General features: G+C 45.5%; 1 protein-coding gene across 1 annotated transcript; it reads left to right on the top strand.

Annotated features, from left to right (window-relative positions):
* The first annotated feature begins 7,949 nt into the window (after nucleotides 1–7,949).
* On the top strand, nucleotides 7,950–14,875 carry ANKRD40 (ankyrin repeat domain 40). The gene is made up of 5 exons (XM_073579822.1): nucleotides 7,950–8,348; nucleotides 11,374–11,522; nucleotides 12,720–13,169; nucleotides 13,320–13,501; nucleotides 13,638–14,875. The coding sequence occupies exons 1-5, from the start codon at nucleotides 8,242–8,244 to the stop codon at nucleotides 13,773–13,775; spliced, it is 1,026 nt and encodes a 341-aa protein (XP_073435923.1). The 5' UTR covers nucleotides 7,950–8,241; the 3' UTR covers nucleotides 13,776–14,875.
* Nucleotides 14,876–15,262: the final 387 nt, after the last annotated feature.

Raw genomic sequence — 15,262 nt, forward strand, 5'->3', positions numbered from 1 at the left:
GTAAAATCATTTGTACTGCGCATGTCTGTAAAATGTTTAAATTCTTTACTATAAAAGACGGAAGCCTAACTGATAAGCCAGAGGCGTCTTGACAGGCATCCCGAGTTGTACCATACAGCTGGTGTTTGTATAGTTCTTCTCGACGGAGCTGATTTAATTAGAGACATATGATGCTTCACACCCAAGAACATCGGTCCTTCAGATGAAAGAGTAATCTGAGGGATCCCGACAGTTTCCTGGCGCCCGAACAGGGACCTGATATAGGCACCTCTCCAAGACTACCCGATCTACAGACCACTCCAGTTACTGATGAAATTGTGAACAGCAGACCTAAACACCTGGCCAGGTAAGAGATCAATTTTTCTCTTCTCTGCTCTTCATAATCTATCATTATAACTAAGGTCCGTATAAAGGGGAATCTAGTAGAGGAGGGGGCCGTAAAATCAGGTCCATATAAGAACTCTGAGGAAATCGGGTGTGACACGCATATGTAATTTCTGCTCGAATGAGAGGTTACTGTAGGTTCTGTGTGTGCACAGCTATTTTTAGAAAAAGAGCTGATGCAAATCAAAATGGGAGAGGTCTGACATTATGGAATATAAGGCTGGGTGAACAGTTCATACTGCGCAGCCCGGACGGACAAGTTTTTCACAATAGACGGTTCCGCACTAGGAATAGAGGAGGTTGTTGAATGGCTACTTTGATTTGAAAGGTTGTGGAAAGTAGAAAAATAAGCTGCACAGTAGGTATTCGTTCAAAGAGTGGTGATATTGCCTAACTGGGCCATGTGACAGCGTCCTTTCGGGGAGGTCACCGCCTAAGCTTAAATCAACACCCTTTACGAATAAACCTTGTGACAGATAAGAGTGTGACCGAATGAGCACAGGACCGTGAAATGAGCCTGTGACAGGATATGACTGAAGAACCCCAGTAGATGGACACTTTATTTACAATCCTGTGTGTTGTGGGAGTATTTCTGTTCGGATGCTACATAGCATATAAGTACACGAAACACGTAGTACACCGAGGAACAGACACTCCATTTAGCCTGTTAGCACCTTAGGAAGAAGGTAACGAGGTATAGTAGAGCCTAGTCTTGAGCTTACCCAATACACCACCTAAGGCAGGGGACTAACAGGAAGACAACAAGAGAGACAGGATAAGAATAAAAGATAAGATGGGGAACAGTCAGGGAAAGACACCTGAAGAAGGAAATCGGTTATGTGATATAATTGAGGATAGATATGGAAGTAGTGCAGCAAAGAACCTGGAAAAAGTATTAATCAAATCCAAAGTGCAAGATAGGCAGGCTGTGTGAATCCTTGTATATATGTCTATGAGAACCTCTGAATAAGATGAGTAGTGGAGTATAAAAAAAAAAAAAAAAAAAAAAATCAGTGAATGAGCACGTATGAATGAATCATCACACATCATTTTTGTGTCAAGAGATTTGTTACCTTTCTAGTTGTGGTGGAATCCCGGACAGATGCGTTATAGATATTTCAAATCTACATCTGAGACTGAATGAATTGAGTAATGATATAGTTCGTGTTATATGTGGCATTACATTGTAAAGTTTCCTGAATGCATTTGGCCAGAAAAAGGGCAAGGCATGGTTAATCTCATTATACAGTTATCTGCCCTTACAGTGAAACCCCGTGATTTTGAGTTTCTTTGTAGAAATTGATTTTGATAAGTCTAAAGAACTACAGAATTCTGTGAAGGACGACGCTGCATTCTGATGGGAGGGGGGAAGGATGGAGCTGCGCAGTTTCTTCTCCCTTCGCTCTTATCTCTGCTGAGTGTGAGCTGTGCTCAAAATTCTCTGTAATTCTATCCGTAAGGTACAAGCTGAAAGATTTGTGCATTTTAAAGCAACAGTACTTAATTGAAGATTGGAAGTTAAAAGTAAGATATGGTGCCTAATTTAGAAGGGAATTGTAAGTGATTGTTTGGTCATTGTAAGTGATTGCTTGGTCATTAATGTGTTTGAACCTGCTTCTAGTTGTGTGATTGATTTGTATAGCAAATTGTGTCAAATTACAAGAGACAGAGAAGGAAGGAAGCAGTAAAACAAGTGGGACAAATATTGAAAAAGGCAAAAATACCAGAGTGTGAATGTTTGGATGTACAAAAAGGCACAGACAAGGGAAGAAAATAGCAAGTGAATAAATGATGCTTGAGAATGTGCAGCAGTGTGGAAGGTGTATTATGAATGTTTGATTGACAAAGTGTAACCAGAGACCCAGACAAAACAGATGGACTTGTAAACACTGTGGTCAGACTCAGACAAATCCAGACTGAATAGCTACTTGTGTGACCTGTGCTACTGACCTAAGAGAATTGCACTAAATCCTATCCAGACAAGATCATAAGAAGCTGACATAATAGTGTGGATAGTGGGTAGTGGGGACATTGGCCCTTGAGGAGTAAGCTGACAGTAGACATCAGACGGCCAACCCCATCAGGACCTAGAAGTGTGACTAGAATAAGAAAGATGCAGGTGTATTATCCCTGGAGCCCCTCTGACCAGCTAGCTTTGCTGAAGCAGCTGCCTGCCCCTGAAGACCAACCATTCCCGTTTTACAGACACATAAAGGAAGTACAGCAGACATATAAGTGTACCTGGGCAGACTTAGAGAGGTTGGTGAGTTTAAAGGCAGGTGACGCACTAGATCATATAATTAAGACACACACAGATGTGACAAAGAATCAGGCTTGGGGCATGGATGATAAATCTGCACGATCTGGGGAGACGTACTGTGAGTCACTAAGACAATGGGCTGCAGTGGAACAATCAGAGCAGTCTGTACTCCTGACTAATGTGACACAGCAAAGAGGAGAGAGAGTAGAGATATACCTTGGACGGTTACAGCTGAAATGGGCAGACATGGGGTACATTTGCATAAACCCACTTGATGTTAGAATACTGGTGAATGCATTCATTGACGGTATGAACAAAGACTTACGAGACGCAGTACAGACAGCCAGACCTGAATGGAGACATGTAGATCCGAAAGACCTCCTTAAGGTAGCTAAAGAAATTGAGCAAACAAGGACAATAAAACGACCTGTCATGTATGCTGGAGCACAAGGAAAAAAGTGGAGACGTAATAGGGAAGGCATGTGAGATGACACTGACGTTTCTTTTGACAATCTATTCCCCACATGACATCCATGCCATACTCCTACAAGTTCAACCAAAACATCTGTCTATGGCCAGACAGCTCCGACTTGAGTGTGCTCTACTAATTCCTGAGTATGTCACTCCTCAAAAGGTGTAACGTTCTGAATCCAGCCACCCTACTGCCTGTGGATTCAGAAAAGGGGGAATTGGTGACCGTATTGGCAAGTGAGGAAGGATACTTTGACATGACGCATGAACATGTCTGCATAGAACTGATGAGTCAGGAGACAGTGGGGTTTGCACACATTCATGAAAAACCTGTTCCTAATGCAGACTTTGAGTTTCTTTTTTGTAGATGGCCCCAGATACCACCAGGATGGACGATTCTACACTGGATATGCAGTAGTATCCTCACATGAGGTAATCCGAGTGGAACCACTCTCTCCTCACATGTCGGCGCAGGAGGCAGAGTTGAAGGCACTCACTGAGGCGTGTAGAGCCGCTGCAGGTAAAGTCGCTAATATTTTCACAGATTCGAAGCCCATTAAAAATGCAGAGCTGGTGAAACAATTGATGGAGGCATTGATGTTACCAGTCCAGGTTGGCATTGTCAAGGTAAAAGCACACACAAAGGTGACTCCGTGGAGGTAGAGGGCAATAGAAGGGCGAACGAGGCTGCTAAAATAGCACAAGGCGGCCTAGAGAGAGCAGTGGACGGTGGCGGGGAGTCAGCGTATTCCAGCCACATTGGGTCTAGATGTCCTGAAATCCCTCCAGCAAAAGGCTGCCCAAACAGAGACGGTACACCGGGGAGACTGGGAGCTGAGCTGAACTCAAATGGAGTATGGGAGAATAAGGATAAAATGTGCCCACCAAAGTCCCTGTTCCCAATCATGGCGCAAGCAGCACATGGCCCCAATCACACCTCAAAAAGTCACATGTGTGCCATGGTAGATGCCTTCTGGATCGCTCCTGGCTTCAGTTGCGCAGCCGCGAAACTTGTACAATCATGCCTCATCTGTGCACAGCACAACCCAGGTAAAACAGTAAAAGTCCCTAAGAAAGCGACACCTAGGCCGCTCTACCCGTTTCAGAGACGGCAGATTGACGACATACAGCTACCAAGGTAGGAGTGTATGCAAATATCCTAGTATGTGTAGATCTCTTCTCTGGATGGCCAGAGGCCTACCCGGTGAAAACGGCTACAGCTCGAGCCACTGCAAAGAAACTGGTGATGGAACTAATACCACGATTCGGTGTCCCTGAAACAATTGAATCAGACAGAGGTACACACTTTACTGCTGAGGTAATGCAAAATGTAATGCAAATGATAGGTGTAGAACAAGCATTTCATACACCCTACCACCCACAGAGTTCAGGGAAGGTAGAGAGAATGAACGGGACACTAAAATTGAAAATACAGAAAACCATGGAACAAACCCATAAACCATGGCCAGAGTGTCTCCCATTAGCATTATTCTCAGTAAGGTACACACCCACGGGGAAAGCTAAACTGTCACCCTTCGAGATACTGTTTGGAAGACCACCGAACACAGGGTTGTACTACCCACAGGTCTTAACACTTAATGTGGATAATTTGACAAGTTATGTAATCCAGTTGCAAAAGCATTTAACTCAAATGCATTCTCTAGTTTTCTCTTCCACTCCAGATCCAGATAGTGTGGAAGGAACTCATTGTCTACAACCTGGTGATTACGTATATGTCAAGAAACACTCCAGAAAGACCCTTGAACCCCGATATCAAGGACCTTACCAAGTACTCCTGACAACACCTACTTCTGTTAAGTTGGAAGGACGACCAACCTGGATCCACGCATCGCATTGCAAACTAGCCACAGGAATTAACAAAGCATAAGAGTGCATAATGTTTTGGTTTGGTTTTGTTGCATTATCTGTAATAATGGTAGCTGCGTGGGACAATCTAAATTCTCCAATGTCCTTGAATAATAAGTTTATACAACATCATGAAAAATTACTAAATGATTGGTCAAATCATTTGCTGGATCTGCACACATTCAGCAGTATCAGCCACTAGTATTCCGTTCCTTGTTATTCCTATGCCACCCGAGGAATTATTTGCCTGGACCAGTTGTTCTGATACACTTGCTAATAATGCCACAAATAATGTGAAGTTATGGAACACAACTGTTGGTATACCTATTGTGGGATGGGTAGGATACCCTTGGTGGCAGGGTAATCTTTCAGGAAGTAACACATACCTTCAATATCTGGCATATAAAGGGGGGCTTGGGTACCCAGGAATAGAACTCGATTAACCTACCTGGGGCAAATTCCAATGTATGGCCTACAAGTTAGTTTTAATGTAACTTCCCACTCTACTGATGCCTTCAAACCAATACTGCTAGAAAGAAGGTTGCATAACACGTCCTGGGAGTATTCCAATTTATTTCCCCAGGGCAATAATGAAACTTGTTTTAATATTTCAGGTAATATACCTTGTAACGAGTTATCTGGATATGAGAAAGGAACTCCCACCTGTGGAAATCCCGATGTAGGGTATTGTAGTCCTTTAGGACAATTTTCACCTTGGTGCATGCTCCAGAATGTATCTGCGTTCATAGATTTAGTTCATAGACTGGTATTACAACATTCAGCCCTATGGGACCTACCTAGTGACATGTACTGGGTATGTGGAGACAATGCATATAAATGGTTGCCAGTAGGGGTAAAAGGTGCTTGTACTCTGGGTCGTTTGACTCCAGCTACCTTTGTTATTCCGAATGACCAGTTGAGTACTCAGAGCATACCTAAACACACGTTGTACAAAAGAGCTGCTGACAATACACCTCGCCTCTCTGGGAGACCACATATAGTGCAGATGAGTGTGGCTAATAAAATTGTCAGTTCTATTTTTATTTATCCTATGATTACTCAAATGTGAGATAAATTAGTCAGGGCTACAGATTACTTAGATGACCAAATATGGGATATATTGGATATATTGAACACCACCGTTGCTGTCCAAAATCAGCTCATCATAGCCACTAATCAGCATACCATAGTATTAGATTATTTAACTGCAGCGCAAGGAGGTATGTGTCAAGTCATCGGACCCGCTTGCTGTCATTATATAGATCCCAACAGTAGTTTAAAGTTAAGATCAAAAATAGAGGATGTTCAAAAACTTAGAGATCAGTACGATAAAGACAATGATCGTACTAAGGATAGTTGGTGGTCAGATACATTCTCCTTTCTTAATCCAGCTAATTGGTTTAAGGGTATTGGAGGCTGGATAACTGGGATTATACTAAGTCTATTACGTATTGTTGTCTGTATCTTCGTAATATATGTGCTATTGAAACTTGTTTTTTGGTGTATCTCTGTATGCAAGAAAAGATGTAGAAATAGATAAGGAAGTTTGACTGTAAACAACAAGAATTTAACTATTATTCCTTTGAGTCCTAGATTGACATCTCATTTCTGGCATGAAGGAGCGTACTCTTGCAATGATGGACGTGGCTTCAGTATCTGGGGGATGGAGAAGGTAGAAGACCTGTCTCCCTTGGGCAACCCGTCGGCCTGGGATAGTACCTGGTGAACGAGCCACTATCCGCTGTTGTTGCAGGATCCAGTGTTCCAGATTGTGGAAAATGAAGATGTCAAAGGGGGGAATGATAGGAACTGAAGGAGTTAAATTGAGTTCTGTCTATGTTGCATTCTCTTGTTTAAAACCTTATCTGTTCTTCGAGGAGATGTCTCAGACATCTCCCTTGTGAACCAAGGTCAAATACCTCTGCTTTTTCGCCTAAATGACTTTCTTTGTCGAAAACAAGTTGTAAAATCATTTGTACTGCGCATGTCTGTAAAATGTTTAAATTCTTTACTATAAAAGACGGAAGCCTAACTGATAAGCCAGAGGCGTCTTGACAGGCATCCCGAGTTGTACCATACAGCTGGTGTTTGTATAGTTCTTCTCGACGGAGCTGATTTAATTAGAGACATATGATGCTTCACACCCAAGAACATCGGTCCTTCAGATGAAAGAGTAATCTGAGGGATCCCGACAGTTGCCTGACGTCCGGCCCTGCTATGTGGGTGCAGGGGACACAGACACACCCGGACTCTGGAGCCTGACGTCTTTTGTTGTAGCCCCCAGGACTGTGTGACCGGGCACAAGCCTGGAGCCGGCCCTGCTATGGGGGTGCAGGGGACACAGAGTGGACACACCCGGACTCTGGTGCCTGACGTCTTTTGTTGCAAATTTTTCACATTATTAGGCTGTGTGAACACAGCCTTTTTTAGCGGTATTTTTAGCGGTATTTTTAGCGGATTTTCCAATAAAACCGCTAAAAATAAGCTTCCCATTCATTTCTATGCATTTTGCACTTTTTGTGCATACTGATGCGTTTTTTAAAGCGAAAAAACAGCTTTGTGGTAAAAAACGCAGCATGCGCATTAATTTTGCGGAATTTTCCGCGTTTCTGGCTATTTCTTTGCGTCTTGAAAAAGCGCGGTTTCTGAGAAGGGAGTCAGGTTTTTCAGCAGAAATTGTCTGCTTCGTGTGCACATAGCCTCAATATGGGTGAAAGTCTGCAGCAAAAACGCTGACAGAATTAATATTCTGCAGAACAATAAGCAACGTGCGCACGATATGGAAGGATTCTCGTTGCTGGTGTCAGGAAATCCTTCACATTTTGTGATAAATTTGTACATGGGAAAAAACGCGACAAATCTGCAACATGTGCACAGTCCCTTACAGGGATTGTCCGGCCCTGCGGAAATGAAGATGTACACAAAGCCGATGAGATTCGCCTGATCAGTAATATTGTGTGTGACACCATGGTCTTCACATAGCACCTCGGAACTAACGTTCCCCGGAACCACAGTGCGGAGCCTCCGGTGTAATTCCGATCCTCGCCCCCCAGCGCTGCGGCTACGGGACATGCACACAAGGGTCAAAATACTCAAATTGGCGTTTTTTTCTGCCAGCCGCTTCCAGGGCTGCGAAGCCGGAGCCGGGGCCGCTCAGGGCGCTTCTCCCCCCGGTCAGTATCGTCATAGTGCGCTGCCCTGAGGCCTGCACCGTGCGGGGCTCCGGCCGCCTCCTGTATGACCGTCCTGTCCTCACATACATGGAAGAAAGACTCAGGGAAGCGGCCGCTCTGGGAGACCTGGAAGAAGTCCACAAGCTGCTGAGTGCCGGGGTGGACGTCAACTCCCAGAATGAGATCAACGGATGGTGAGGGTCGTAGTCCGCAGGATGGTGGGGGTGTATATATATATATATATATATATATATATATATATATATATATACAGTGTCCTCCTCTGTAGTAGATATAGACACACGGTGCTCTGATGTATGTACACACTGCAGGCTCTATCTGGTATATATACATATACACAGTGTCCTCCTCTGTAGTAGATATATACACACGGTGCTCTGATGTATGTACACACTGCAGGCTCTATCTGGTATATATACATACAGTGTCCTCCTCTGTAGTAGATATAGACACATGGTGCTCTGATGTATGTACACACTGCAGGCTCTATCTGGTATATATACATATACACAGTGTCCTCCTCTGTAGTAGATATATACACACGGTGCTCTGATGTATGTACACACTGCAGGCTCTATCTGGTATATATACATACAGTGTCCTCCTCTGTAGTAGATATAGACACATGGTGCTCTGATGTATGTACACACTGCAGGCTCTATCTGGTATATATACATATACACAGTGTCCTCCTCTGTAGTAGATATATACACACGGTGCTCTGATGTATGTACACACTGCAGGCTCTATCTGGTATATATACATACAGTGTCCTCCTCTGTAGTAGATATAGACACATGGTGCTCTGATGTATGTACACACTGCAGGCTCTATCTGGTATATATACATATACACAGTGTCCTCCTCTGTAGTAGATATATACACACGGTGCTCTGATGTATGTACACACTGCAGGCTCTATCTGGTATATATACATACAGTGTCCTCCTCTGTAGTAGATATAGACACATGGTGCTCTGATGTATGTACACACTGCAGGCTCTATCTGGTATATATACATATACACAGTGTCCTCCTCTGTAGTAGATATATACACACGGTGCTCTGATGTATGTACACACTGCAGGCTCTATCTGGTATATATACATACAGTGTCCTCCTCTGTAGTAGATATAGACACATGGTGCTCTGATGTATGTACACACTGCAGGCTCTATCTGGTATATATACATATACACAGTGTCCTCCTCTGTAGTAGATATATACACACGGTGCTCTGATGTATGTACACACTGCAGGCTCTATCTGGTGTATATACATACAGTGTCCTCCTCTGTAGTAGATATATACACACGGTGCTCTGATGTATGTACACACTGCAGGCTCTTTCTGGTATATATACATACAGTGTCCTCCTCTGTAGTAGATATATACACACGGTGCTCTGATGTATATACACACTGCAGGCTCTATCTGGTATAAATACATATATCCAGTGTCCTCCTCTGTAGTAGATATATACACACGGTGCTCTGATGTATGTACACTCTGCAGGCTCTATCTGGTATATATACATATATCCAGTGTCCTCCTCTGTAGTAGATATATACACAGGTGCTCTGATGTATGTACACACTGCAGGCTCTATCTGGTATATATACATACAGTGTCCTCCTCTGTAGTAGATATATACACACGGTGCTCTGATGTATGTACACTCTGCAGGCTCTATCTGGTATATATACATATACACAGTGTCCTCCTCTGTAGTAGATATATACACAGGTGCTCTGATGTATGTACACACTGCAGGCTCTATCTGGTATATATACATACAGTGTCCTCCTCTGTAGTAGATATATACACACGGTGCTCTGATGTATGTACACTCTGCAGGCTCTATCTGGTATATATACATATATCCAGTGTCCTCCTCTGTAGTAGATATATACACACGGTGCTCTGATGTATGTACACACTGCAGGCTCTATCTGGTGTATATACATATACACAGTGTCCTCCTCTGCAGTATATACACACTGGGTGCTCTGATGTATATACACACTGCAGGCTCTATCTGGTATATATACATATACACAGTGTCCTCCTCTGTAGTAGATATGTACACACAGTGCTCTGATGTATGTACACACTGCAGGCTCTATCTGGTATATATACATACAGTGTCCTCCTCTGTAGTAGATATAGACACACGGTGCTCTGATGTATGTACACACTGCAGGCTCTATCTGGTATATATACATATATTCAGTGTCCTCCTCTGTAGTAGATATATACACACGGTGCTCTGATGTATGTACACACTGCAGGCTCTATCTGGTGTATATACATATACACAGTGTCCTCCTCTGCAGTATATACACACTGGGTGCTCTGATGTATATACACACTGCAGGCTCTATCTGGTATATATACATATACACAGTGTCCTCCTCTGTAGTAGATATGTACACACAGTGCTCTGATGTATGTACACACTGCAGGCTCTATCTGGTATATATACATATACACAGTGTCCTCCTCTGTAGTAGATATGTACACACAGTGCTCTGATGTATGTACACACTGCAGGCTCTATCTGGTATATATACATACAGTGTCCTCCTCTGTAGTAGATATATACACACGGTGCTCTGATGTATGTACACACTGCAGGCTCTATCTGGTATATATACATATATCCAGTGTCCTCCTCTGTAGTAGATATATACACACTGGGTGCTCTGATGTATATACACACTGCAGGCTCTATCTGGTATATATACATATACACAGTGTCCTCCTCTGTAGTAGATATGTACACACAGTGCTCTGTGGATGTACACACTGCAGGCTCTATTTGGTGTATATACATATATACAGTGTCCTACTCTGTAGTAGGTATAGACACACTTCAGGCGCTATCTGGTATATATATACATATACACAGTGTCCTCCTCTGCAGTATATACACACTGCAGGCTCTATCTGGTATATATACATTTATACAGTGTCCTCCTCTGTAGTAGATACATTAGAGCACCACGTGTATACATGTCCACACTGCAGGCTCTATCTGGTATATACACATACAAGCACATACACAGTGTATGTCTGATACTCTATACAGCGTGTGCGCACACCCTGGGGTCTCTCCTGCTTTGCGGTGTCTGGGGGTCCATTCTTGCTGTCTCATGGCTCACTCCCTGCTCTCTGCACATTGCGCCCCCTCCGCAGGACCTGTCTCCACTGGGCATGTAAGAGGAATCACCTCCGCGTGGTCACCTACCTCCTAAAGGCCGGTGCCGACAAAGACGTCTTCACAAGCAAAGGGGAAAGAGCCGCTCAGCTGACATCAAAAAAAGAAATCAAGAGTGTGTTAGGGGGTAAGTACAGAAACAAGAGCACCCCTAAAATTAAAAAACAGCGTCCTGCCAGCAGCGCAGAGTATTTCAGGAGGGCAGTTTGCTTGTCTATGGGGGAGTCACAGAGGGAGATATATGGTGGAGGAGCAGGGTGACAGCAGGACAGAGTATTTCAGGTGAGCAGTGTGCAGGTCTATGGGGGTCACAGAGGGAGATATATGGTGGAGGAGCAGGGTGACAGCAGCACAGAGTATTTCAGGAGAGCAGTGTGCTGGTCTATGGGGGTCACAGAGGGAGATATATGGTGTAGGAGCAGAGTGACAGCAGCACAGAGTATTTCAGGAGAGCAGTGTGCTGATCTATGGGAGGTCACAGAGGGAGATATATGGTGGTGGAGCAGGGTGACAGCAGCACAGAGTATTTCAGGAGAGCAGTGTGCTGGTCTATGGGGGGTCACAGAGGGAGATATATGGTGGAGGAGCAGGGTGATAGCAGCACAGAGTATTTCAGGAGAGCAGTGTGCTGATCTATGGGAGGTAACAGAGGGAGATATATGGTGGAGGAGCAGGGTGACAGCAGCACAGAGTATTTCAGGAGAGCAGTGTGCTGGTTTATGGGGGGCTACAGAGGGAGACATATGGGAAAGGAGCAGGGTCACAGCAGCACAGAGTATTTCTGGAGAGCAGTGTGCTGGTCTATGGGGGTCACAGAGGGAGATATATGGTGGTGGAGCAGGGTGACAGCAGCACAGAGTATTTCAGGAGAGCAGTGTGCTGATCTATGGGAGGTCATAGAGGGAGATATATGTGGTGGAGCAGGGTGACAGCAGCACAGAGTATTTCAGGAGAGCAGTGTGCTGGTCTATGGGAGGTCACAGAGGGAGATATATGGTGGAAGGAGCAGGGTGACAGCAGCACAGAGTATTTCAGGAGAGCAGTGTGCTGGTCTATGGGGGGTCACAGAGGGAGATATGTGGTGGAGGAGCAGGGTGACAGCAGCACAGAGTATTTCAGGAGAGCAGTGTGCTGGTCTATGGGGGTCACAGAGGGAGATATATGGTGGAGGAGCAGGGTGGCAGCAGCACAGAGTATTTCAGGAGAGCAGTGTGCTGGTCTATGGGGGGGTCACAGAGGGAGATATATGGTGGAGGAGCAGGGTGACAGCAGTACAGAGTATTTCAGACCCGGCCTCAGTTGATGTTTTCGCTCTTTATTGCAGTTGAGGATTTGAAGCCTGATGACAGTAAACCGGAGTCGGATTTAGCGTTTATCCCCAACTATCTTGCCAATCCGTCCTTTCCCTTCTCGTACACCCGAGAAAGTCCCAAACAAGAGACTCCCACCCCCTGCGTTGAGAACGGTACCTCGCACTCCACGCCGCCGCCTCCTCCTCTGCCCGTCCCGAGCTTCCCGCTGCTGAACAATGGGGTGGAGAACATTCACATCACGACGTCGGTGACGAAGGACGACCAGTTCCCCGCCCTGTTCTATAACGGAGACGTGCAGATCCCGCAGGAATGTCCGCACCCGCCCGTGCAGAGTGTCGCCCAGAACTGCAGCATATATTCCCCGCTCCCCTCTAATCTCCCACACGGGGCCGCTCATGGTGGACCTATGCAAGTGTTTCAACCCTTCTTCTTTACCGGAGCCTTCCCATCCAATATGAAAGGTGAGGACAATGTATGCAGCACTGTTGCAGAGATCTCGATCACAAGGGATTGGCAGCAGTCTGTCTAATGGCTGCACGGAGTCCCCGTCGTCGTACGTGTGCTTATGGTAGGAGGACGGTAATAACGTTATTACGCTCTGGTTTTGTCAGAATTAGTCCTGAAGGTGCGAATCCAGAGCAGCTCACCCGGGGACAACGACTTCATCGAGGTGGAAATGGACCGAGACGAGCTGACGTACCGGGAACTGCTGCGCGTCTGCTGCTACGAGCTGGGGGTGAGCCCCGACGGCGTGGAGAAAATCCGGAAACTGCCCAACACCGTGATCAGAAAGGTGTGATGTGCAGCAAGTGGCTCCAGGCTCATGAGGGCCGCACGCAGTAACGGGACACCTCAGCCATGACTTCACTCGCTCTTCTGCTTTCTGTCCTTTTTTTTTTTTTAACCTTGTGACCGTCTTCTTATTTTAGGATAAAGATGTCGCCCGGCTGCAGGACTTCCAGGAGCTGGAGCTGGTCCTGAAACACGAGCACAGCCTCTTCAGGACATCGACGTCTCTGACCGACAGACCCTGCTTCAATAAGAAGGCCTCGCAGCTCACCTACTGAGACCTGCCATAAGGGGCGCTGCAACTAACCTACTGACACAAGCCCTAGTAGCGACTGGGCTCTGCTCCTTAGGTTCTTGGGGGTCTCGCCCCCTGTAGGTAAGCCCTAACGCGCTCTAAGCTCAAGCACAGACTCACCCGGATAACAAAAAAAAATATTTTTTACTAATTTATTAAAAAAAATATATATATATATTTGGGACTCGCACCCCAAGTTTTTATTTAGTTTTTTTTTTTTTAACACAAGAAAAATCGACATCCAGGGTAGGTCTGCAGATCTGCTGTAGATCTACCAGCATGTGCTCTGCTGACAGTTGTAGTCCACCACATTTTACCTATGCAGTAAATACACTAATGCAAGAATTCCCATAGAAATCTGACCCAGACCCCGTTAACCACACACGAGTGTCCAATCGATAGCTGGACGGAGTAGCCGGTCGCGCTGTCCATTACCTTCTATGGAGGTTGGGGGTCATACAGGTTTTGTTTTGGTTTTTTTTTTTTTCTTTTTTTTTTTTTTTGGTGATTTCAGTCACTGGTTTATATTATTGTCCAAGGAGGCTCAGTATTACTTTATATTGTACCTGTATTGGGTGAGCTAAGATTGGTGCTGGATTATTGGATGTTTCGGACCATCAGACTTCCCGCCGTCATCATTGCTTGCGGTCTCCGTCGGGAGCACAACAAGTGCCAGACTATCCAGATTTCTACACCCCGAGGCCCCAGAATGATGGACCTGGAGCATTACACAGACTCGCCAGCCAGCGCGGTCAGTCCATCCTTGAGCTCCGGCTGCTGCGCCCCCTGCTGTCCGGTTAATAAAGGTACCAGTGGGCGCTCCTCCTCCTGCCCCGGGCATCAGCCGATCCTTCGGATGCACCATGTGTCGCACTGCTCCCTTCTCAGACTTTTTATGATGATTTTCCGGACAGATTTTGGGGTGACCATTATCCAGTGTTATTGGGGACCCAGCCGGCGCCTCCATCTCTGTCTTCCTCCTCTACTGAGTCTTAGTAACACACAGAACCGCTGCTTCTCCAATTCTCAGTTTTATGTCATTTACTTGAGTATTTCTTTACAAATAAACAACTTCAATCTTTATCTTCTCTGTGGGGTTCACATGGAGAAAGCCTGCGAGTCTTGCTGCCACCGCCTATTTACAGAAAGCCTGCGAGTCTTGCTGCCACCGCCTATTTACAGAAAGCCTGCGAGTCTTGCTGCCACCGCCCATTTACAGAAAGCCTGCGAGTCTTGCTGCCACCGCCCATTTACAGAAAGCCTGCGAGTCTTGCTGCCACCGCCTATTTACAGAAAGCCTGCGAGTCTTGCTGCCACCGCCCATTTACAGAAAGCCTGCGAGTCTTGCTGCCACCGCCCATTTACAGAAAGCCTGCGAGTCTTGCTGCCACCGCCCATTTACAGAAAGCCTGCGAGTCTTGCTGCCACCGCCCATTTACAAGAAAGCCTGCGAGTCTTGCTGCCACCGCC

Source organism: Dendrobates tinctorius, unplaced genomic scaffold (genome assembly GCF_039654945.1).
Source record: "Dendrobates tinctorius isolate UK_male_01 unplaced genomic scaffold, ASM3965494v1 ptg000063l, whole genome shotgun sequence".
Classification (NCBI taxonomy): domain Eukaryota; kingdom Metazoa; phylum Chordata; class Amphibia; order Anura; family Dendrobatidae; genus Dendrobates; species Dendrobates tinctorius.